The sequence below is a fragment of the Pteropus vampyrus genome, unplaced genomic scaffold (genome assembly GCF_000151845.1).
Source record: "Pteropus vampyrus isolate Shadow unplaced genomic scaffold, Pvam_2.0 Scaffold22, whole genome shotgun sequence".
In the NCBI taxonomy this organism is placed as follows: Eukaryota; Metazoa; Chordata; class Mammalia; order Chiroptera; family Pteropodidae; genus Pteropus; species Pteropus vampyrus.
The window spans coordinates 12,778,424-12,804,583 of record NW_011888803.1 but is presented as its reverse complement, the minus strand read 5'-3'; the positions used below and the strand labels follow the sequence as shown (position 1 = coordinate 12,804,583).

General features: G+C 32.4%; 1 protein-coding gene across 1 annotated transcript in view; it reads left to right on the top strand.

The window, feature by feature from the left end:
- HFM1 (HFM1, ATP dependent DNA helicase homolog) overlaps nucleotides 1–26,160 on the top strand; it is an 81,262-nt gene that overhangs the window by 10,499 nt on the left and 44,603 nt on the right. The window contains exons 4-18 of the mRNA XM_011355634.2: nucleotides 3,474–3,739; nucleotides 4,001–4,048; nucleotides 9,150–9,220; nucleotides 9,669–9,801; nucleotides 10,472–10,623; nucleotides 11,574–11,651; nucleotides 11,871–12,029; nucleotides 14,391–14,591; nucleotides 14,675–14,763; nucleotides 20,109–20,152; nucleotides 20,257–20,358; nucleotides 20,760–20,905; nucleotides 21,851–21,945; nucleotides 23,390–23,523; nucleotides 24,295–24,342. Of these exons, the coding sequence (XP_011353936.1) occupies nucleotides 3,474–3,739; nucleotides 4,001–4,048; nucleotides 9,150–9,220; nucleotides 9,669–9,801; nucleotides 10,472–10,623; nucleotides 11,574–11,651; nucleotides 11,871–12,029; nucleotides 14,391–14,591; nucleotides 14,675–14,763; nucleotides 20,109–20,152; nucleotides 20,257–20,358; nucleotides 20,760–20,905; nucleotides 21,851–21,945; nucleotides 23,390–23,523; nucleotides 24,295–24,342 (1,766 nt within the window). The remainder of the gene's footprint in view (nucleotides 1–3,473; nucleotides 3,740–4,000; nucleotides 4,049–9,149; nucleotides 9,221–9,668; nucleotides 9,802–10,471; nucleotides 10,624–11,573; nucleotides 11,652–11,870; nucleotides 12,030–14,390; nucleotides 14,592–14,674; nucleotides 14,764–20,108; nucleotides 20,153–20,256; nucleotides 20,359–20,759; nucleotides 20,906–21,850; nucleotides 21,946–23,389; nucleotides 23,524–24,294; nucleotides 24,343–26,160) is intronic.

Below are 26,160 nucleotides of genomic sequence, written 5' to 3'. Positions count from 1 at the left end.
GTTCTCACTGAGTTCATCTACTCTTCCCCTAAGTTCATTAAGCATCTTTATAACCAGTGTTTTGAATTCCGCATCTGTTAGATTGCTTGACTCCATTTTTCCCAGATCTCTGTTCTGTTCTTTCATATGGTTTCTGTTTCTTTGTCTCCCCATTTTGGCTGCCTTTCTGTGTCTGCTTCTATGTACTAAGCAAAGTTCCTAAGTCTCCTGGTATTATTAGTGTGGCTTTGTGTAGTAGGTGTCAAGTGGCACAATCCCGAGAGGGGTTCAGTTGCAGTTTAAGCCCCAACCTGTGCCCCTTCGGGACCATCTTTTAAGATTCATAAAGCAATCCACACATGCTGTACTTATAGTTGCCTCAAGAGGCCATACCAGAACCCAAAGCCAGCTGCTACCAGTGTGGGGCTTGGAGCTGCTCAGCAAGGAGCAATGGACTTGCCAAGGATACAACTGGATGTGGCTTGGGTATGGCTGCTATTTGGGGGAGGCAAAGTATGAGAGAACCCTCTGGGAGAAGCTACCTCTGTTATCCAGTTTGAGGACATCTCAGCTATGGTGGTGCTGCCTCTGCAGACTGGGAGAAGGGAAAGCTCAAAAGAGGAATGATGGATACTGTGAGCACTTCTGCCTGGGAGAAAGCCTCATCTCCTGCCCTCGCTCCAACAACTCAGTGTCTCCCTGTAAGTCCCTGGTGCCCCCCGAGCAGCCAACCCAGCGAGTGAGTCTGTCGCTGCGAAGTCTGGTTATGGACACGGCCCCTTTAAGAGGACTGCCTGCAGTTGCCAGATGCAGCTGCCTTAGCCTATGTCCCACTCTGCCGCTCAGGACCTGGCAACCTCATGTCTTCACCCACTCCTACCTTCTACTGTTGCTGGGCGATTTCTTATTTTTCTCTCTAGTTGTAGGGCTTCTGTTCATCTGATCCCAGGTGACTCTGCTTGCTGTTTGCTCTTTGTTTCTGTCAACAACTTTGATGAAGTTGCAAGCGGGAAAAAACAAAGCCTCTGTCATATATGCCATTTTACCTAGGCTCCTCAGTTCTTTGAATTTTTTATGAATTTAGGGTAAGCTGGCCAATTTCTGCAAAGAAGCCATCTGGGATTTTGATAGGGATTGTGTTGAATCTGAGGATGAACTTGAGGAGTATTGATATCTCTAAGTCTTCCAATCCATAAACGTGGGATATCTTTCCATTTATTTAGGTTTTCTTTAATTTTTTTCAATGATGTTTTATGGTTTTCAGTGGACAACTCTTACACTTATTTTGTTAAATTTATTCCTAAATATTTCATTCTTTTTGATACTACTATAGATGGGATTTTAAAAATTATTTTTCAGATTGACTTCTGCAAATACCTAGAAATACAATTGATTTTTGTATATTGATCTTTTATCTGCAGTTTTGCTGATGATGACTCTAAATTTTAATATTATTCATCTATGTAATAGTTGTGCTTTTTCCAGTAGTGTTTCCACTGCTTGGCTGCAATTATATATAAAAAAAGTTAGATTCATATAGGATTGAGGTTTTACAAGATAAGTATGATAAAGTATAAAGGGAAGCTGAGTTTAGAATATTGATAAGAGAGTGGTTAAAAAGATAGGTAGGTCATAGATTCTAAGTCTATTAAAGGTGGATGAGAAAGAGAAGGGGAAGATGGTTTTGGAGAAAAGAGGTTAATTATAGTAAATTTGTTCTTTGACCTCATTATTACCTTGAGCAAACAAGCTAAAAGGATAGGAGGTTGTAGTGAGAAAATAATATATCATAATGATTGATTTGAGAGGAGGAGAAGTTCTGGATACTAACAGTGTCCAAGGTGAGAGAGTAAGTGAGTGAGATTGTGTGAGGGAGAAAGCCACTGGAGATGAATGTCTACGAAAAACTGAGTGTAGAATTTTGAATGAGTTGTCTACATGAATGTTGAAGTAACCCAGATGATGGCAGAATTTGAGATTGAGAGAAAAAAATTCTAAAGTGATCAGAGATGCATATGTGTGTGATATATGTCATAAGTAGGGTTACAAGGTTGCATAGCTAGATAGCACAGATACTTTTCTGAGAAAATGGAAAAAATAATGAAGTAGATTTGGGTGAAGAAGACAGACTCTCAACCTTCAAGTACGTTGAACTTGTGTTTTTCAAGGAGCAAGAGATTTCCAAGGCAAAGCAATATTTTTAGTATGACCAGGGAATGGATAGTAATAATCAGTGAAGAAATTGAGGACATAGGGGAATTTGTGTAGTGGGAGTTCTAAAGGACCTAGGAAGAATCTGAGGTCCAAAGAATTTAGATAACTATCATGTGTATACAATTTTTGCATTTTAAAACCCAAACTAACTTTAAAGTCACATAGCTAGAAAGTGGAGGAGCTTTGGATTTATACTCAGTTTTTTCTGATTCCAAAGTCTATGCTTTTAACCTATATCACAACATATAGCAAGGAGTCATCCTATGGCATAAGTATTTTGCTTGCCCTCAATACCATTTCATAATGGTATTCTACTATATTATCTTAGACTAACCATCTGCTTTTGAATTTTCTATCTCCAAAGATAGAACTCTACAGTTCTAAAATAAATGTCTCTCCCTAGTTTCTTGGAAGACTGGTTCTTTCTTATATGAAACATGTCATTAAGATTACTGGTAAAAATAATTTCGAAAGTACTCTGTGTTTTTATAGTATTTGTATAGGTGTCATTTCTTACAGAATTCTATAAGACTAATACCTGCTGTCATCCCCATTACTTATAAGATTGAGAGTTGTATTAGGAACCTTAATGGTCACTTCATCCCTTAGGGCCATTGTGAACAGATTACTTTGATGGATTGTCTTTTTATCAGTCTAATATAATAAATTACAATCATAATGATATTGTAAAGATGGACTTTCTGTGTTTTCCAGAACTTTGTAAAAAAGTATTTCTTATACTGAAATGATTATTGAATAGTGTTTGGGAAGTTTGTGCTTGTTACTTACAAGAGGCCTCAGTATCTGTCCACATAGGCCTCTCCGTAAAGTTGCTTGAATTTTCTCATGATGTACTAGTTTAGTTCCCCTCAGAGTGAGTGATCCAAGAGACCATGAGGAGACGATAATGTCTTTTATGACCTAGCCTTGGAGGTCGTGTATATTTGTGCTTTCATAGTACTCCACTAGTCACATAGGCTAGTCCTGATTTGAAGTAGGAGACTACAGAAAGATGTGAATACCAGGAGACAGGGAGCATTGGGGCTATCTTAGAAGCTGGCTGCCACAAATGGATTTTTCTGAGTTTTGGGAAAGTGAAAAGAATAAGTCAGTGGTAAACTTAGCAAGTCATATTTTAGGAGAATGATTAGTTTCTGTGTTTGAATAAATCATAATCTAAGGTATTTTTAGAGAGACCAATTTTATGCTAGTTTTTCATATTCTAAGCAGCTGTTACAAGTGCAAACATTTTTTTTCTTTTTTCTTTTTCTTTTTGGCAGATTATTTAAAATATCTGACAATACACATGGGAATACTTATTCTGATAACAGTGCAAACTTGGATTCCAGTATTGGCTCAGTAAAAATTGTCCAAAGAGAAATTAATGAAAGGAACTCATGGAAATATCGCAATAGTAAGCAAAAACCTCAATATTCAGATATTAACATGTTTACAGCAAGGGATGACTTTTCTGCTTCTGAGATCAGAGAAGGCATATTCAAAGCACCATCTTTTTCACTTGCACCTCAGCCTCATGAAGTTCAAGGTAATTTCTTGCTTTTTCATTTGGTTTTATAACTAGTCTGTATTTCTTAGCATAGGGAAGAATACAAAAATATACTAAATTTGAGTAGATTATCTCTCTATGTGTAATTTCTGCATTTCTTTATTATATTGCATTATTTTTTAAACTGATATAATATTTTTAAATTGCACCATCAAAGAAAAGTTATGCAAATTTTATTGAAGCAGTTTTTATGGAAAAAGTTAAAAATATTCATATAAGTATGTAGGATATTTTTTTTAGGGGTAACAGAAAATGGTTTAGATTCCTTGAAGGCTGTCACCGAAATCCGTATCCTTTATTTTACTACAGCAGGTTTACATTTGAAATCACAGTTGTTAAACACTTTGCTTCATTGTGTCTCTGCTTATGGATTGACAAAGAAAAAGAGAGGAAAGTGAATCCAGTGTGTGTGATAGTGCAGCTCAAAGTGTGGTCTGCAGTCCAGTGCCAGTTTCTGAGCTGTTTGTTATCGGTCTGTGACAAGATAAGTACAGAAATAAGTTTGTATTATTGGGTAAGGACAACATATTGAGATAAACATGGGTAGAGCAAATTAATGAGAATGAATCCTGCTGTGGATTGGGGACATTTTTATAAATCTTGTATTTTCTGACAGCACCTCATTTATAGTTTATACCTGTAATCTGACTTACATGTCTTGGCACTTCTAATGTAAATATTTTGAGTACATATGTATGTTCTGGAGGTAACATCTTCCTTGCTTCTTGGACACCCTGTGTTATGTCTGTAACAGTCTACTTATTTTATTTTATTATAATTCATTAGCTATTTTGTGACTATTTTCCTATGACCTATGGACCCATGAAGGCAAGGACCATGCCTTATTTATCTTTCTATCTCCAAATACATTGAAATATAATAAGCAGATAAAATAACAGAGTTTTTTTTAAAAGAATATTCATGAGCAAGGGTGAGAGTAAAGAAGTATGGAATGCATTTAGAAAGAACAAGCATTCAAATTTGGCCAAAATGAAGGTTATGATTAAAGGAGTAGTAGGAAATAATATTGGATAGATATCTTAGGATCAGATCATTTAATGCTATACTCAGGTCAAGAGTTTTTGTTTTAATTTTTAATAAATTTATTAAGCAATAAGGAGAGAAACCATGCTATATTTTTGAGCAGGTCAAGTTATAGCATCAAACCATATTCTAGGATTAGAGAATTAGAGACTCAAAAGCTGGGGAAGGCCCTTAAAATCCACAAAAGTTATGGTCTAGTTGGCAAAACAAAGTGAATTGCAGATATTGGGCAGTCGAGCTAGAAAAATCTTGGGGAGAGTGATTCCAGTCCTCAATACTCAGGGGACCGGGATAATTCTGAAGTATAGTTAGAAAATATTTGCCAAACCACTTGTGGAAAGTTGCATCCAGGGCAGATAACTGAACTGAGTTAGGATGGGGAGAGGGGACAATAAGAGAGTTATAATAATAACTTTAGACATAACCAGCCTTTAGTGCTTCTCTTCAGCATGGTGTCTCAATCCTGCCACACTTCCTTCTCCCTGGTGATCTAAGTAGGCTGGCAGCATAGGAAATAACGTAAGCAGTAAATGCTTAAAGTTAGTTTCATTAGCTGTATGATGGGACTTACTGTGTCTGCCTTAATATGGCAGTAACTTTTGAAGAGTTTTAAAGATTTTCATGCTACATTAGCATTGCCAAAGTGCTTCTATTGTTTAGATCTCTTTGTTAAGGCTACTACCTACTCTTGTATCCATTGTATTGTCCAGAAAGTTGATTTGCTGTCGAACTCACTGAACTGCTACATTTTATTGTTACCAAGTGTATATTTAAATTTAAGTGGAAGATTCAGTGCTTTTCATGATAACTTGAGAGTTTGGAGATTAGTTGGACACAGCTTATTTTCTGATTCTTGTCCAATATTTTACTATTCTTGAATTCTCAGGCCAATGGAAGTTTGGTCTTATATATGCTGCCACAGTACTCTCGTCATTTTCAGTCTGAATACATTTTCCCACCTGTAATATATAATTGTAGTGACACTGCTGTGAGTTTGTTGAATGAAGGAAAAATTTGATATCAAGTGTTGATAGTGATGATAAATGATGTTAGTAGCTGAGTTTTCTCATGAGCTAGAAAATGGATTCTGTACCTACTCTGAATGAGAGATTCATTTTTGTGAATGTAAACAGATATAGAACTATCTAATGAGAGAAAAACCAGCATGATGGCCCACTAGTGGGCTTGTTACAAATAAATATTTTATAGGAAGAGACATATTTTGGAGGAAAAATGAGATTCCCTCAAAAGCTGATGGTTCTACAAACTCAAAATTACATTTTTGTTATGACACAAATATTCTGATACTTTGCAAAACTGAAAGTAAAGTGAAATTTATAAATTATCTGTTTGATTTAAAAAATGCAAACCTTTATTAATTGGGTGCTTACTGTGCGACAGGCACTGTTCATGTATTTGGGATATGTCAGTTAAGAAAACAGACAACGACTCATTTTCCTTTAGGAGTTAATATTCTTGGGAGAGAGCATAGATCTGAACAATTGTAACAGTATATAAATAAGTCATATAGTATTTTAGAAGGGACGTTTATTATTTAAAGAAACTAGCTTCAGTCTATGGCCATACCACCCTGAACAAGCTTGATCTCATCTGATCTCGAAAGCTAAGCTAACTTTGGGTTTATTTTGTTCTTCTTTTTCTAGTTCCTTGAGGTATAAAGTTAGGTTGCCTGTTTTTTCTTTTTTCTTCATGTAGGAGTTTATCGCTATATACTTCCCTCTTAGAACTTAGAACTGCTTTTGTTACGTTCCATAAATTTTGGTATGTTGTCCTTCCATTTTCAAATGTCTGGACAAACCTGTCAAGATAGGTTTTTGAATTCCCTTTCAATTTCTTCTTTGACCTAACTGTAAGTTGTTTAATCTCCACATATTTGTGGATTTTCCAGTTTTATTCTTGTAATTGATTTCTAGTTTCATACCATTGTGGTTGGAAAGATGTTTGATGTGATTTCAGTCACTTTATCTTTTGATTGGATAGTTTAGTCCATTTGCATTTAAAGTATTAATTGATAGATATGGACTTACTATTGCCATTTTATTTATTGTTTTCTAGCTTTTTGTTCCTTTGCTACTTCCTTCTTCTTTTGCTCTCTTTGTGATTTGATGATTTTCTGCAGTGGTATGCTTTTGTTTCTTTCTTTTTATCTTTGTATATCAACTATAGCATTTTGCTTTATAGTTATCATGAGACTTGCATTACACTCTTATAGTTTTAATAGTCTCTTTTAAGTTGATGACAACTTAACTTTGAATGTATATAAAAGTGGTACGATTTTACACTCATCCTATATTTATATTTTTGATGTCATGATTTATATCTTTTTTATTGTCATCCATTATCAAATTACTCTAGTTATGTTACTTTTGTCTTTTAACCTTTATACTAGAGTTATAAATGATTAACTACCACCATTACAATATTAGAGTATTCTAAATTTAACTACAAATTTATCTTTACCAGTGAGTTTTGTACTTTCACACCTTTTCCTGTTACTAATTAGCAACCTTTCATTGAAGCTTGAAAAACTCACTTTAGTATTTCTTGTAAGGCCGGCCTACTAGTGAACTACTTAAATTTTTGTCTAGAAAACTCTTTATCTTTCCTTCAGTTCTGAAGGACAAGTTTGCTGGGTAGTTTCTTGGTTGGCAATTTTTTTCTTTCAGCACCTAGAAGATATCATCCCCCAAGGTTTCTGGTGAAATATTTGCTCATAGTCTTTTGGGTATTACTATGCATGTAAGAACTTTTCTCTTGCTACTTTTAAGATTCTCCCTTTGTCTTTAACTTTTGAAAATTTAATTATGGTGTGTCTTGATGTAGGTCTGTTTAGATTCATCTTCTTTGGTAATCTGGGCTTTCTGGATCTGGATATCTGTTCTTTCCCTCAGGTTAGGGTAGTTTTCAGCCATTATTTCTTTAAATAAGCTTTCTTCTCATTTCTTTCTTTTCCTTCTGGGACCTCAGTAATGTATATATTGCTCCACTTGATAGTGTCTCATAAGTCCCTTAAGCCATCTTTACTCTTTCTCATTCTTTACTTTGCTTCTCTGGTTGCTTTAATTCCACTGCCCTATCTTCAAGTTCATTGAAGTTCCTTTCTTCTACTTGATTGGTCTGATGTTGAATCCCTCTATTGAGTTTTTCACTTCAGTTTTGCATTTATCAGCTCTATAATTTCTGTTTGGTACTTTATATTTTTTATGACTTTGTTAAAATTCTGACTTTGTTTACGCATTGCTCTTTGAAGATATTTATGCATTATTTTGAACCCTCTATCAAGTAAATCACTTATCTCTGCTTTATTAAGTTTGGTTTCTGGAGATTTATCTTTTTGTAGTTGTTGTTTGGAACATATTCTCTGTTTCTTCATTTTCCTTGATTCTCTGTGTTGGTTTTTGCACATTAGGTGAAACATCCACATTCCCAGTCTTAAGAGATTGGTTTCATGTAGGCAGGAGATGAACCTCATCAATCAACTCAGCCCAAACTCCTATTTGCCTGTCAAACTTTTGTAATTGCCCAAGTCACTGTCTTTGTTTTTAGTGGCTACCAATAGTTGAAGATATGTCAAGATCCTCAGTGTCCCAAAGGGGAGGGTTGCAGTCAGCATCTAAATGTGGGCTGGTTAGAAGCTAGAACCTCAGGCAGCAGCTGAGGAAGTATGCAGTTATGTGCCTTCTAGATAGAAACTGGAGATAGATATTTTTCCCTGTTACCTCTGTATTGAGCCTGGATGTGTACCTGTGGGTGTGTGTGTTCCTATACCCATTTAAAAACTGCTTCTTTATTTGCTATAGTCCCGTGGAACTCATGAATGCAAGTCCTATTGGTTCATAGAGTTTGGGGGGCCTATTTTTCATATGGGAACCTTAAAAGTTGGTTGTTAAATGTGTGGCTTAAACCCTTTGCTTCTTGGGGAGAAGGTGAGAGTTGAGGGTTCTTTTCCAATTATATGGTGCTGTGCCAGGAGTGGGATTTATGGTGAGAATTGTCTCAGCTTTTCCTACCTGTTTTAGTGTCATATTTTCTCAGTAACCCAATGTATAGTAGTCACTCAACTAGTTTCAGGATTTCTCTCAAAATTGTTCTGTGTGTAGCTGTATATTTGGTGATCTGTGGGAGGAGAGACATTAAGGAGCATCCTTTAATGTCATCATAGTCTTTTCCTTTATATCTGTTAATTCTTTTCTTATGATGTCAAAATAGCAAGTATTAAAGCCTCATCATTAAATATTATCAGTATTAATTTAACTTAGCTTTTAAATTAAAAGTAACCAATTTTTAAAATTCCAAAATATTTGACTCCTTAATGTTATCTAAGCAGCAAAATTTAGAAGCATTTTCAAAGAATTCCCATATTTCAACTATATACAGTCTAAAGCTTTTGATGATGTAAGTATTTTATAATTATTTACTTATCTGCCTTTTCTTACTAGATTGTTTGCTCTCTAAGGGCAGGGACTAGATCATGTTAATTATGTACCCAGTGACTGGTACAGTATAAGAACTCAAAAAATGTTTGTTAAATTAATGCATGTGATTTTCATAAGTGGGTTGGCGTGTATTTATTAAATTTATAAAAATTTATCTGGAATCTAAAGAAATGATTTTCTAGGTCTAGCATATTACTTTGACAAATAAAACAAGACAAAAAATTATTAATAGTGCTATTTTTTGAGGGTGGTGGATCTAAAGCAAGGTCACAATTTTAGTAAATTTAGAGATGAAAATGTTTGAGCTATCATTCCATAGAGTCTTCTTCAGGCATATTTTCTAATAACTTGAGAAAGTGAATGAAAAATTTTATATATTCCATGATTGATTACATTTTATTTTTTAGCTTCTTTACACAGATAGGAATTTTGTGATTTGTGCTCCAACTGGTTCTGGGAAAACTGTAGTGTTTGAACTTGCTATAACAAGATTGTTAATGGAAGTACCATTGCCATGGTCAAATATTAAAATTGTTTATAGTAAGTATTTACATATTTTAAGAGTGTTAATTATAATAATGAGAAACCATTAAGGCAAGAATAAGATATAAATTCAAGTTCAAGCCATAGAACTTATATGGTTTTTCGTATTTTTTTAATAAAGATATATCACATTTGGTCTTGTCTGTTACATTGAATTCAAAACACATTATCCCAGAGTTATAAAAAAAGAAAGTAATATTTCAATTGAGAATTTTGCCTTTACATCTTCATTTTTAAAAGGACAGGCAAGATAAAGACATAAAATCAAACATTTTGTAATTCTAGAAATTTCCATATCAACCATACTCTCCTTTCATAGGTGTATATATATATATATATAATTTTTTTCATTAAAGTAATTTATGCACATGGTTAAAAATTCAATTATCACAAAAGAGTTTCTAATGAAAAGCAACGCTTTCCTGCCCTGCCTCTCTTCACTCTTAGTTACAGTTCCCTGAAAAATCACTTCTTTTTCTATTTTTAGTTCTGTTCAGTGATTATCTTTATAACTCTAAATAAGATGCTCCTGTTGTTAACTTTTAATTTATAAATATTAGGCAACATCTAGACATGTATTTTTATGATAACTTTAGTAGCCAATGTTTTGTGAAAATAATTTAAAAATTTTACTGACATTCAAAATAAATACCTTATATTGTTATAGTGGCACCAATTAAAGCCCTGTGTAGTCAGCGTTTTGATGACTGGAAAGAAAAATTTGGACCAATAGGATTGAACTGTAAAGAACTGACTGGAGATACAGTAATGGATGACCTATTTGAGATTCAGCATGCCCACATTATTATGACAACTCCAGTATGTGTTATTTATACTTTATTATTTCCTTGGTATATTAGAAAATATATGTTTCTCTTCACAAAGAAAAAAGTTAAAAGAAATACAAAGTAGAAGAATATATTTGCAATATAGAAAAGAAACAACAAAGAGTAATAGTATTCAATGTATATAAGGAATACTTACAAATCAATAAGCAAAAGACAACCAAATGGGAAAAGTAGGCAAAAGATATGAATAGGCAATTTATTATTGGAGATAATTTGTAACCATACTTACTGCTGGTATTCTTCTACCCAAGTATTATATATTGCAGAGAGAGAACCTTGATAGAGCTTACAAAAGGTAATTTAACTATAATTTTGAACATTTTTGATTAAACTTAAAAATAAATGGGAGTTCAATTTTTTGTGTGTGTTTTTCTCCTCTTTTAAAAAAGTTTATTTTATTATTAGTTTCAAGTATACAGTACCTTGTTTAGACATTTATATAGTTTATAAAATGATCCTCCTAATTGCTCTTTTTCTCCTCTGGCTCTCCACCTAGCCATTACATTAATGCTAACTGCATTCCCTATGCCACGTTCCCCATCCCCATGACCATCAAATACTAATTTTTACTTCTCTAACCCTTCACCCCATTCTCCCAGCTCCCCAACCTCCCTCCCCTCTGGCTATCACCAGATTGACCTCTATATTTGTGAGTCTGTTTTTGATTAGTTTGTTGGCTTTGTTTCTTAGGTTTTGCATATAAGTAAAATCATATAGGAGTTCAGTTTTGTAAGCACTTGTAAGACTGTCAAAATCCTTAAAATTTTTTAAATCTTTAAATCTTTGCAAGATACTTTTGAGATGTTAACTAAAATATGTTGCCCATCTTTTATAACATGTCATGTTAAAATTTTATTAATAATATAAATAATATTTATTATAATCCCTTATCATATTAAACTACTTGCATTTTTTCTCTAGGAGAAATGGGATAGCATGACTAGGAAATGGAGAGACAACTCTTTGGTTCAGCTGGTTCGACTGTTTCTCATTGATGAGGTAGTCAACACATTATTCACTTTCAGAGATAAGCATAAGAAGATGACTAAATGGATAGAAAGAAGCGAGACATTTTCAACCAAATTATGTGTTTGTTTTATCTCTTCAATTGAAAATGCTTATTTTTTTCAGGAAGAGTGTTAATATTATTGCACATTTTAATTGATTAGATAGCTTTTTATAGCTAATGGTTTTTTTTTTCTTGATTTCTTTTCTTAGGTACATGTTGTAAAAGATGAAAATCGAGGACCAACTCTTGAAGTTGTAGTCAGCAGAATGAAAACAGTACAGTCTTTATCTCATACTTTAGAAAATACTACCACTTTTATTCCAATGAGATTTGTAGCTGTATCTGCAACAATTCCAAATGCTGAGGATGTAAGTTAAAATTTCAGTCTATAAGATTTTTTATGACTAGTGAAATATTTAGTCATTTTAATGTTAGAGAAAAACAAGGATTTTTTTTCGGTAAATCATCTAACCAATTTAATAGAAAAATATGTTGTAGAAAGTGATGGTTATATTTTGTGAGTAAGGCAGTATTATGCCCACAAAATTTGGTTATTTTTAATAAAACATTTTGGTACAAGTCTGTTGTTTACCAGTATCTAAAAGTCTCAGTTTCGTGGGTTTCAGGTACCTCATAATGACTAATAATATATAGGGTTATTGTAACCAGCTAACTCTATTTGTATAGCAGAATATGGTGGAGAATAAAAATAATTAGTTAGCTGATTACCATCCACCTCCCCCAATTCTATGTGCCTGGCATTATGGTAAGCACTAATGATAGATGCAAAAGTGGAAACATATAGACCCTGCCCTTGAGGAGGATCTCATGGTTAATGGAGTATACAACTTGTAAAGAAATAATTGTATGCCGTTTTATACTTTCTATAATGAATATATGTCCTAATTTATTTTTTCATTTTTTTTTGCAAACTTGAAGAATAGTACAGCCTCACTCTGCTTTCTCACTACTGTTTACTTCTCAGCCTACTATACTACTACTTTTTCCTCCTGCTACATCTTAGAAATTGTTTTCAGAGTCCAGAGTTTTCACAAATAGCTGCTATATTATCTACTCCAATGGAAAATTTTGCCTTTATATTTAATTTGTCACAATTAATCACATTTTGTTTTTAAAATGACAACTTGTTTTATTCATATTCAAGAATAATAGAATTTTAAAGTATATATAAACAGCAAAAATTTAGTGTTCATCTTTCCAGATGCATAGATGGAATCATAATGTACATACTCTTTTATGATTTGCATGTCACCTGCAAATGTTTCCATGTCATTAAATATTCTCCTTTAATACAGTATTTGTGGTTTTATTATAATTTATTTAATACTTCAGTGCTGAAAGATTATTTCCATTTTTGGTATTGTAAATAGTGCTGAAATTAATAAATCTTTGAAAACATCATGATTATGTCCTTAAGATGAACTTCTAGAGTAAAATAACTGAGTCAAAGGGTATGTAAAACTCTAAGAACACAGTGCTTTCAATAAATATTATATTCATTTATGCTTCTACCATCAGACATCTCTCTGAATTTAATACTGGATAGTATAACAATGAAATTGTTATTATTACTTTTAAATGGCAGTTAAATTTCTTGTTTAAAATGGTACCTTATTTGAAAATTTTGTACTGCTTTGATTTCTACTGAAGTAAATATTTTTAACATTGATGGCTGTAAGTTCTTTTTTTTGCAACTTCCTTTTTTCATATTGGGATACTAAACTTTTCTTATTGATTTGTATGCAATTATTATCAACATTCTGTAATTCTTCTTATTTTTTAAGAAAATTTTGATAAGAGTTTATTTGAGCCAAACTGACAACATATGGCAGGGAGCAAGATCTTGAATGCTCCCAATATCCTGTAATTCTTGAAACTCTCTTTCCCATTGTTATAGTCACTACTTCTGCGGAAGCTATTCTTCTGTCTTACTCTACAAGTTCTCTTACTCAATTTTCACCTAAATTAAGGTCTTTATCATTGGCCTTCTGCCACTCTCAAACTGTGAATCCTTGTGTGATCTCATCACTATCCATGATAACTTTAAAAATGTTTTAATAATTTCTTCCTGTGCAACTAGAAACTCACTAATCCATCTTCCACTCAAAGCAATGTTCAGGTTCATAGCAAGGCATGAAGCCTGACTACTGAGCAGACTGTGAAGATAAGGATTGCTTACCATAGCTCACCATTGTTCACCACAGTGCCAACTAGTGACTCTAGCATTGAGTCTGAAATGTGCTTTTGGCACTGCCACCTCTCAACTGTTTATTTATTCTTTGTTGAAAACTTGTTAACCTTTCCCAATCTCAGCCAATGATTACTTTCAGCTAGTATTTAGGACAACACAAAAGTGTCAGCTATATCTAGACATAGTTCTGAAAAATAGCAAAGAAGTTACAATGACAGTGAAAAATTAAATTTCGCTACCAAAATTAATTTTAATTTTACTTTGGACTCTTAAGAAGGAAAATAAAACAAAATAATAATTCATTGGAAGTTTATCATGGTGAAAAGTGGGTATAATCTTTAAATACTGCTATTGATAATATTTACCAATATATCGATAGAATAGTGTCAAAAGAGTATGTAATATTGAAAAAGAATATTTGATTAAATATCATTACACTTTAAAGTGGTCTATGTTTGAGTTATTTTTAGCCATAAAACTTTATTAGAAAAACTTTTAATGTATATATTATTTAAAGATTGCAGAATGGCTTTCAAGTGGTGAAAGACCTGCTGTATGTCTGAAAATGGATGAGAGATATAGACCAGTGAAACTTCGGAAAGTGGTCCTTGGATTTCCTTCCAGTAGTAACCAAACTGAATTTAAGTTCGATTTAGCCCTCAACTACAAAATCGCCAGTGTTATACAAACGTACTCTGATCAGAAACCTGCACTTGTGGTATGCATTATTGTTTGCTTATTTTTCAGTGTAATGTTCAGTTTTTTATATAATTAATACAGAAATTATTCATTCATTTTTAGTTCTGTGCAACAAGAAAAGGTGTGCAACAGGCTGCTTCTGTTCTTGTGAAAGGTGCTAAGTTTATTATGACTGTGGAACAGAAACAGAGGTATATTTTTTCATTTTTTTCTTGGTGGTAGAAAGATTTGTAGGGATTGCCTAGATGAGATGAGAAAATTGGCTTCATTCCTTAACCTTTTCAAGTTACTGACCTCTCCAAGCCTCAGTTTCCTTATCTGTAAAATAAGGATAATAGTAACTTGGAAGATTGAGATAATGAATCTTAGTACAACTATGATCCTGTCTTCTTTATTTCATAGCCAGGTTTCCTGAAAGATTGTTAATATTGCTATTTTCATTTTATTTGTCCACTTTCAATCCAACATCTGTTGTAATCTTTTACTAAATGGGGAATCTTTCTAATCTCTCAGGAGCCTCTGACACATTTGACCACTCCCACCTTATTTAAAAACTGGACTCTACTTCCATTATCATCATGTACCAAGTTTCTTCCTGCTTTGCTGACAGCTCTCTGTCCTTTTTTCACTTCTCCTACCCAACTCTCAACTTTTTAACCCTTAAAATGTTAACATTCTAGGGGTTCTATCCAAGATTTAGTCTTTCTAATTCCACATTCCTAGGTATTTGTATCTGTCCCATAGGTTTAAAGACTATATGTACACATATATTTATATATGTCTGTGACTTCCTAAATTTATAGCTCCAATCTAGACCTCCATTCTGAGCTCCATGTCTACAGTCCATCTGCCTAACTGACATCTCCAATTGTATGTCTATGGGAATCTCAAACTTAATTTGTCCAAAATAGAACCTTGGCTCTTTCAAACTAGCTTCTCTTTCAGTGTTCCCCATCTTAATTATACATCATTTCCCTAATAGCTTACAGCAGAAACCTATCGTTGTTATCCCCCTCACTTTCTTCCCCACAGGCAATTACTAAATCCTATTTATTCTTTCTTTTAAATATATCTCATATTATTTTGTCTCCATCAGCATAGCCACCACACTAGTTCAAATCACTATTAATCTCTTGCCTTTTATCTGTTGGTGAGGCACATACTCTTATCCCGCTTTAGTCTATTATCTGTATAACAGAGTGATTGTTTAAAATTGCAAAGCTAAATGTCAGTTTCCTGCCTAAAACCATTTAATAGTTTCTTATTGTCAATAAGATAAAATCTGAAATCCTTAATCCTGCAATACCTGTATAATTTGATGTCTAGCTAATTCTCCAGACTTATCATGACCATGCTCCCCCTTCTCTCACTATAGTCAAGCCATATTGGCCTCTCAGTTCTGTAATACACCAAAGTGTTATCCTGCACAGGGATTTCCTGCATTGTGTTTTCTTTGCCTGAATGGTTTTTTACCTAACTCATCCATCCTTCAAGTTTCACCTTTAATATCATTTTTCTGTGATTCTCAGTTACCCATTTACTTTTATAGGTACCCTGTACTTTTATTTCATAGCACTTATTATTATAATAAATAATCTTGTTTAATTGTTATTTTAATATCTGTTCTAATTATAAGATTATAAACTTAATTGAGGAAAGAGGACTTACCACTTAATCTTAGCAGGTCTCAGCAGAGTGCTAGTCCATGGTTACTCCTTAATGAATATTAGCTTCTTCTTATTAATAACAATTTTTAGGAACCAAACATGTTTAGTGGTAGATCTCAGACTAAAATTGGATTGGATAGTTACATGTGGATATGAGCAGATAATGATTTTTCTATCTAATTTTGTGTGGGAGGTGATGTACTTTTCTCTACTTTAGATCAGATCAGCTTTCCAATTACCAGTCTATCTATCCTGTGGCTATCACCTGTGGTCACTTTGTCAACCAAAGATGTATACCAAGCCTAGAAGACACCACTCTGGTTTTTTGGCATTCTTTAGCTTTCCATCCACTAAAAAAGATTGATCTCTAGACATTTATCCCATTAAAGAGTTACAGGTGTAGCCACCTATTTATATTCTGTATACTATTTTCCCAATTTTACTTCCACTTCAAGGATTTAATTTGATCCCCTTAATTTGATATAGTTACTGCCATATGCAAAACAAACAAACAAACAACAACAACAACAAAACTCTAGAGTGTGAAGCATGTAGAGAAGTGCTTTTATTATAAACATCACAAAACATGATTAGACAGTAAGATACAGTAGAGAGCCAGAAAGAGTGAAAGAAACTAACAAAGAGCTTACAGCCAAAAAGTAGATGGCCTCTGAGATTTGGATAGAAAGGAAGACAGTGAAATTAATGCTAACAACATAATAATAACATAGATTTCTTTCTACTCACCTCTTTGTTTTATACTCCAAAGCATGTTTATTTTATAGTCTTTTACTAGGAACAATAAACAGTTGAATAGAATCTCACTTATATGTTCTGCTTTTGCTTCATCCCTGAGAAAAGCATAAGTAAAAAAGGAATAGAATGCCATTTTGAGTTGGTTGTAGACTAGGGAAAGAGACTACTGCTTATGTCAATTTACTTTAACCAGTCACATTCTAGCAACTCTCAAAAGACTTCTTTTTGCACATCAACTCCCAGATTCTGTTACTAAGGTTTCTAAACCTGTCTAACATGCCCATCATTTTTTTACTCTGGTCTCTTTAGCTTTATATTAAATATTTTTTCTGTTGTATCATGAATTTAAATAACAAAATATTTCTATATTTTGAAGTTTTTTGGTTAACTTCAGGAAGTTAATTGTTAGTTTTCTCATAGTGAGAAGGCTTTCCTGAGCTTTTGGTTTTAATCAGAAGATCCCTTGGCTATTTATGGCCAGTGATCAAGTTTATTGGGGGAATGTATACATCCATTAGGTCATTTTTCTGGCAAAAGCCTTTTCTATAATCAAATCATGATTGATAGCTTTCATACCAGCTGTACTTGGTTTTATAATATTCTTGATTATTAATTTTCTAAATTTTTTTTTTAACAAAGATGGGGTTTCAAAAACAAGTTGACCAGTTAGTTATAAAAATTAGTAATAGAGTAAAGGTAAAACTGGAATTTAAAAAAAGTATAGGTATAAATCTATTAAGTAGCTATGAGTTTGGAACTTTCTACCTGTTGGGTGAATAAATTAGTTGATCAGGTTGGGCTATGTGACGTTTAGTCAGAAACAGATGTGGCTGTCAAGTAATGAGACTTCTTTTCTTGCTCATAAACTAACTCTGAAGGCAGTTTTTAAAAACTTACAGAATTCTGTATTCAATGGTGGCATCATTCACTTAGAAAACTATATAGCCTCCTATGGTGAATACTTAATAATTAATTAGCATTTTGATTTAAACATATCTATATGAGTAAGGAACTGAAATAGGTAGTATTTAAGTACCTTAAAACTAATGTATAGTTGATAGATGGTCACAGGGGTGGGGAGCATGGCATAGGGAATTCAGTTAGCATTAATGTGTTGGCTAGGTGGAAAACCAGGAGAGAGAAGAAACAATCAGGGGGATCATTTATAAACTATATAAATCTCTAACCAATGTACTGTATACTTGAAACTAATTAAAATAAAGGAAACAAACAAACAAAAAAGCTAATGTACTCAATCCCCTCCCTTTTACCCTGTTCTCGGCTGGAGACAAATTAGCTTGTTTTGTTTCAGGTAATCATTTTCCTACACAGAAGCATATAGCATAATTCCTTTTTTCATTTCTCACTCTTATCTAGTTACTTAAAGAAAATTTCTGTCTCCTTCAATTCTCTTCTTTCTTTACTCTTTGTCTTTTTACTCTTTCTTTATCCCTTTTTTTATTCCTGTTTCCCCACCCCCAACCCCACCCCCGGAATAAAATGCTGTTATTAAAAACAACATGAACTGTTGAATTGCAGTGCTGCCACTTTTACCAGCTGTGTACCATTGGGCATATTACTTAACTTCTTTCAGCTTCAATAGCTTATTCAGGGTTAGATAAATGAGAATCAACTATCACACCATATTATTGTGAGAATTAAACAAGACAACATATCTAAGACACCTAACAGTGCATAGCACAGGGTTTGTGCTTAATACTAATATGTCCTTTCCTTTTGCCCTCTTGTCATTACATTATAAATCCTTTAAAAAGTTATGAATGTTATATTAAAAATAATGTCTGCGATAAGGGAATGGAAAAACATAAATTTGGAAGTTCTTAGACATAATTAAGAATCGACCCTACCAACCTGCAAAATCTTCAGAAGTACTCAGAAATCCATTTCAAGTTGTGAAGAAAAACTTTCTTCCTCTTCTCTTCTAAACTAGTTTTAAATGCCATTTTAAATGCCATAACTCAGACACAATAAACAACAATTTCTTATTTCCATCTGTTTTGGTTTACTTACTAGTGATATAGTAGAGGTTTAAAAATTGTTATTCGCTACAAATATTTTTCAGCAAATTATAAGAGTAGACTTATATTTTGACGCATGAACATAATCACTATTTATGTTTTTTCCTGTGGAAAGTGAGTTTTCTAAATTCCCGATTTAAAAGTGAGCTTCAATGTTACTGCTAAAAAATTAGAGACTTTTTTTTTTTTCAAATTTGTACCCTTTTACCAACCTTTCTCTATTTTCTCCTCACTCCCAGCCCTTGTAGCCACTTTTCTACTGTTTATATAAGTTTGACTTTTTTTTAGATTTCACATATAAGTGATACCATACAGTGTTTATCTTTCTCTTTCTGGCTAATTTCACTTAGCATCATGCTCTCTAGGTTCATCATGTTGTCATGACAGCTATAACATGTTATCCATGTATATACCGCATGTTCTTTATACATTCATCTGTTGACAGACACTTAGGTTGTTTCCATACTTGACTATTGTGAATAATGCTGCAATGAACATGTAAGTACGGCTATCTCTTTGAGATGCTGATTATGTATCCTTTGGATATAACCCAGAGTGGGATTGCTGGGTCATATGGTGGTTCTATTTTTAAGTTTTTTAGGAACCTCCATACTATATTTCATGGTGGCTGCACCAGTTTATATTTCCACCAACAGCGCACAGGGCTTTCTTTTCTCCACATCTTTGCCAGCACTTAATATCTCTTGTCTTTTTGATAATAGCTATTCTAACAGGTATGTGGTACAATATAATTGTGGTTTTGAATTGCATTTTCCCAATGATTAGTGATGTTGAGCACCTTTTCATGTACTGTTGGACATTTGTATGTCTTCTTTGGAAAAGTTCCTATTCAGATTCTTTGCCCATTTTTTAATTAGGTTATTTGATTTTTGCTGGGTTATAAAATTAGGGACTTCTGAGTATGAAAGTTAGTATGAAACTTCTTGAAGACAGTTTTCAAATAATGATATTGTGAAAATGTTTTGATATCTATAAGCTTCAAATTAATTAATAAACTGAGAAGATTTTGATGTTCATGGGAATAACTCAATAATTTTGTGGTATTTTATATAGGTTACAGAAGTGTGCATATTCCATAAGAGATTCAAAACTGAAAGGTAGGTTTAGAGATAATTTTTAAATAGCATTTCAGCTATAGATAAAGTGTCAGTTACTGTTGAAATATTAACAGTACATAACAGATGATATATTTCTATTACAGATATCTTAATATATGGTATTGCTTATCATCATGCTGGTATGGAGCTGTCAGATAGAAAAGTAGTTGAAGGAGCTTTTATTGTTGGAGATCTACCAGTTCTTTGTAAGTAAAATATATTCTTGTGGCTATTAGAATATATTTTGGAAAATTATTTTTAAGAGGAAAAAAAAGCTTAAGTATTCTGACTTATTTCTGCTTTTCTCCCAAATCCAAAATTATGTAACTATCCATGGATATACATGCTATAGTAAACTCTTTGGCAGTTTTAGTTCTTTATCATGTTACTGAACATAACGCAATTTGAAAAGTTAGACTTCAACAATTTCTTAGCTTTAATATATATTATTTTATATTGTAATGTTATTTTTTCTTTTTAAATAAGTTCCCCATATATGAGTCTTTATTATATTTATAAGAACATATGTATATCTTTTATAAGAAAATGTCTACCTGAAGCAGTAAAATTATATGTCTTAAAAGTAACATTCCTTAATCCAATGCAGTTACTACCAGTACTTTGGCTATGGGAGTAAACTTACCTGCTCACCTAGTAGTTATAAAATCTACAATGCATTATGCTGGAGGAGTGTTTGAAGAGTACAGTGAAACAGATATTCTACAGATGATTGGTAGAGCTGGTCGACCTCAAGTAAGAGACAGTATTTTACTTTTTGTAACCTATTTTAAAGACAAGGTAAAAAGCAAAAAAAATTTTTCTTGCATAATTTTTGTTAAACAAAAGATTAAGATTTCATATTTGGATGAAGTTTAGAAATAAATTTAACTGAGAAAATCTAATTTAATGGAGGAATAGGAGTAAAAGAAGTCTCACCAAAGGAGATATACTCCCTCCACTGTTCGAGATTACATTGGTTGATGAATGGTTGAATTTATGAATGTGTATGCTGTTAAAAGGCTTTTTTTGTTTTGAGGTTTTTTTTTGTTTTTGTTTTTACTCTGAATGAGGATACTATTGGCATGTTGTATGGGACAGTTTTTCTTTGTGTAGGACTGTCATGCATTGCAGAATATGTAGCATCCCTGGATCCTATCACAAAATGCCAGTAATGCTCCCCAGCTATTGTGACAATTAAAAATCAGCCCATACACATCACAAAATATGCCTTACTTTGACAAATACTTGAATAAAAATGTCAGTTATATAGATACTAAGGGATCATTTACAAAGAATATCTTTTCAAAAAATGTCAAGATATTGTTGTACAAATCTCTAATTTTTATAGGCTAAATTAGATTACATGTAAACTACATCAAATATTACAACTTGTATTCAGGTACCTAAGATTGTTTTGATTTCACCACTGACAAAATTATGTTTCACTGAAACCAAAGTGGTATTTTTACATCTCTGCTACTGAGAAGTTTTTAGATTATATTTTCATTAACATTCAAGTTCAGAAGCATTTTTAAGGCCTTTTTGACCTGTAGTTTAAGACTGTTTAATATAAAATCAAGGAACTGTTTAATATAAAATCAAAGTCTTGAGTTATTGAAGAAGACTGATATCAACTAGTTCTCTTCTTTACTAAATTTCTGTGTTTGTGTGTGTACATTTGTGTGTGTTTTTTTCCAGTTTGATACTACAGCTACTGCAGTTATTATGACTCGATTAAGTACAAGAGAGAAGTATATTCAAATGTTAGCTTGTAGTGACACTGTAGAAAGCAGGTAATACAAAAAATATTCTAAAATGATATCGTTTATATAGCCCATATTTTTTCTTTTAATATATTAAAAGGAAATTTGGTTAGGGACTTTTTTCTAAGACCATTTACCTGAAACTTTTCAATAATCTAACTTGAAAATTTGTGTCCTTTTAAGAAATTTAACAGTTAAAAACGAATTTTTATTAAGCAGTGTTTCTTAGCATGTGTTATTATTTGTCTTTATTATAAAAGACAAAATTAAGAGGAGGAATATAATTTTCATATCTCTTTACATCTTTAAAACTTGTTTAATGATAGGCAGTCTAAAACCTTTATTAATAAAGTATTTGATTATAATACTCTTAGAGAAAATAGGATATAATTCACTCCCTACCATTTTTTTAGATTTTATTTTTTTAAGTTTATTTTTAATTGTAGTTGACATATAACATACCATATTCTATTAGTTTCAGGTGTACAACATAGTGATTCAACATTATATACCTTATAAAGTGATCATTACAATAAGTCTAGTAACCATCTATTACCATACATAGTTATTACCATATTATTAACTCTTTTCCCTATGCTGTATATTACATCCCCATGACTTATTTTATAACTGGAAGTTCGTACTTCTTAATCTCTTTCCCCTTTTCTGCCCAACCCTCCACCCTCTTTTTTCTGGCAATCATTTCTTTGTTCTCTGTATCTATGAATTTGTTTCTATTTCATTTTGTTTTGTTTTTTTTTTAGATTCCACATATAAGTGAAATCATATGGTATTTGTCTTCCTCTGTCCAACTTATTTCACTCAACATAATACTCTCTAGGTTCATCCATGTTGTCACAAATGGCAAGATTTCATTATTTTTTATGACTCAGTAATATTTTATTTTATATATGTACCACATCTTCTTTTCTCTTCATGTATTGATGGACACTTAGGTTGCTTCCATATCTTGGCTATTGCAAACAATGCTGCAGTGAACATAGGGGTGCTTATATCTTTCTCAATTAGTGTTTTTTTGTTTTCTTCAGTTAAATACCCAGAAGTGGAATTGCTGGATCATTTGGTAGTTCTACTTTTAATTTTTCGAGGACTCTCCATATTGTTTTTCTTAGTGACTGCACTAGTTTACAGTTACTCCAACAGTGTACAAGGGTTCCCTTTTCTCCACATTTTCTCCAAAACTTGTTATTTGTTGTCATTCCCACCCTGTTTTAAAGCAATAATGTCTTCTAGAGATATGGAATAGAGAGAAATATTTGTGATAGTTGAACTGGCTTTTAATGGTTTTCTCTTGTATTTTTGAAAATTATGATATCTTTCATTAATAAAGTAGCAATGAGTATATTGTTCTATTATATTATTGAATTATTCAAAATATTATTGAAGTTTTTAAACAGTAAGAGCTATGGCATTGAAATATTTATTACTAATGCAAAACTTTTTTTCCCATTAGTTTACACAAACATCTTATTGAACATTTAAATGCAGAGATAGTATTGCATACCATCACAGATGTGAATATTGCTTTGGAATGGATACGGTCAACTTTGCTTTATATCAGAGCGTTGAAAAATCCATCTCATTATGGTTTGTTACTTTTACTTGGAAAAGTAGTAATTTTTTCAAGCCATTTGGGCCTATAATTATTTTAATAGGTCACAGAATAGATTACAGAAACTAATAGGTAACAGAAACAAAAGTAACAGTAGTCATAAATACATTTAGAGGCAAAAGTAGACAAATATGAGAAATCTTTATTTCACTTCTAGTGTTTCAGTAATGTTTGAAATTAGCACCATTAAAAATAGACATTTTAGAAAATAATTAAAATGCCTAAAATTATTTAAGTTAAAGTTAAAAAAAGTCTTGAATTTTATTTGAATTGGTGCTCAAATCAAAGTATATAGTACTCCTATTGCTGCTGGTATTTTCATTCTGCTTCTAAAACTAACACACATCTGGTTACATTGCTTCTAGAGGATTCTTTCATGTGGATAGGTTAGAAAATAAAAATACTTGAGATAACTGAATATCAAATTAAAATCTGATGTGTTGTAATACCACTTAATGGACACAGTTTAAAAACTTTCAGAGGTCTAGGAAAAAAAGTAGATACAGTATTCCTGGTCACTGTTATACAATCAAATAAACAAAAGAGAAGGCAACTGATATAGAGATGATTTCACAACAGTGGTTATTTTTTATAAATGTTTAGTCTTGTTTTAATTCATAAGCTATTTTTTTCTGTTTAAGATTTAATTAGACTACTCTTTTCTAGTTAGTGTATAAACTGAGCCTATCAAAATGAATTAAGTCCATTCTATTTTATTTTTTACAAATTTTTATAATTTTATATAGGTTTTGCACCTGGATTGAACAAAGATGGAATTGAAGCAAAATTACAAGGTTAGATGTATTTCCTTCTTAAAAAATTATATTGTATAAATTCTAATGAAAAATGTCAGTTACTGTGTAAGTAGGAATACTCTTGTAATTTTTTTTTTAAGTAAACTTGTTTGAAGAAAAATATATGAACTATTTTTCACACGAAAATAAAGCTTGGCACATGTACTTTTTAAGAATTAATCTATTAATTTTATCAGACTATTTTCATTTGTACAATATGTTAACTTTGTATTTTTAAAATGACTCTGGTCTTTGAAAATGTTGCATATAGACACATAACTATTTTTCTTTTCTAGTTTAATTTGATTATGGACTTCTTATCCTAACCTGTGTTAATGATATGTGCCTATCAAACCCCAGCATTATTTTTTAATCACTCAATATTTTATAAACTATCTTTTAAAATATCAAAAGATTGTTGAGCTTTTATTAGGATTAAAAATTGCAACCTCTTCATTATATTAAGTCTCTCTTCCAGTAAAAGAAAAAATATTAGATCCTCTAAAAATACTTAGCCAATTTTAATTTATTCTCTACTTGGATATACACATATGGCAAATAAAAATGCAAAGATAAGGATGAAGTAGTAAAATTATATTGCTTAAAGCAGCAGTCCTCAAACTTTTTGGCACCAGGGACCAGTGCTCCTGTGAGAATCTAATGCCTGATGATCTGAGGTGAAGTTGAGGTGGTCATGCTAGCACTGGGAAGTGACTGCAAATATAGATGAAGCTTCACTGGCTTGCCACTCACCTCCTGCTATGTGGCCCCGTTCCTAACAGGCATGGACCAGTATTGGTCTATGGCCCAAGGTTTGGGGACCCCTGACTTAAAAAAATAAATATATTGTTGAAACATGATGATAAGCAATATCATATATTCATGACTCTGCTGTTGAGAAACAGATCTGTAAAATGGTTGTATTTTCCTTTATCGACCAATTTTGTAATGTTTTTAAAGCATATATCTTGATCATAATGATCAAATACACATAAGAAATCAGACGGTCCAAGAGATATCTTGCTGTAGTCTGATAACTGTAATAATTTAACTTATGTTAAATTGGCAGACTCACAGTTTATATTTACCTTATCTTCAGTCATTATAAGGTAGCTAAGTTTTGCCTACAAAGATTAGCCAAATTTATTTAATTGAGCTGAATATAATGTTTTGGTATCCTTGGAGGTCTGCCTTAAATCTGTTAGGAAGGATCATTAGTGTAGAATATGTTGTTTCCTAAATTTGGTTTTACTTTCTTGCTCAATATCCTCCATCACTCTTAGAATACAATGTGAACTTTCATCGGAGCCCACAAAATTGTACTTGATATCTTCCTATTTCACTGACTTGATGATCTCTTGTCTCTTTCTCCTCTTTTATTCTAGTTTCTTTCAGCTGGCTATCATTCCCTAGATCCTTTCACATCTTTATTTTCCTTCATAGTACCTTTTAATACCTGAAACTGTATAATTTATTATTTGTTTGTTTATTAATTGCTTTCTTCAGTAAAATATAAGTTCTATAGAGAAGGAACCTTGTCTTGCTCACTGCTATAAACCTAAAGCTTAGACTAGTGCTCAACATATATAGTAAGAATTCTTTTTTGGATGATTAATTTACTTGTTAATAGTGGATAATTTAGAAAAGTAGCAAGGACTTCTCAAATCTTGCTTAACCAAACACTTAAACTATCAAGCTGTCTAAGCCATGTTGCTTAAACCAAAGTATTTCCCAAAGAACCTTGCTTTCTAAGGGCTGTGTTTTTTTGAGCAGCCACTTTATTTAAACTTGAAAAGTTCTGGTATTCCCACTCTCTGC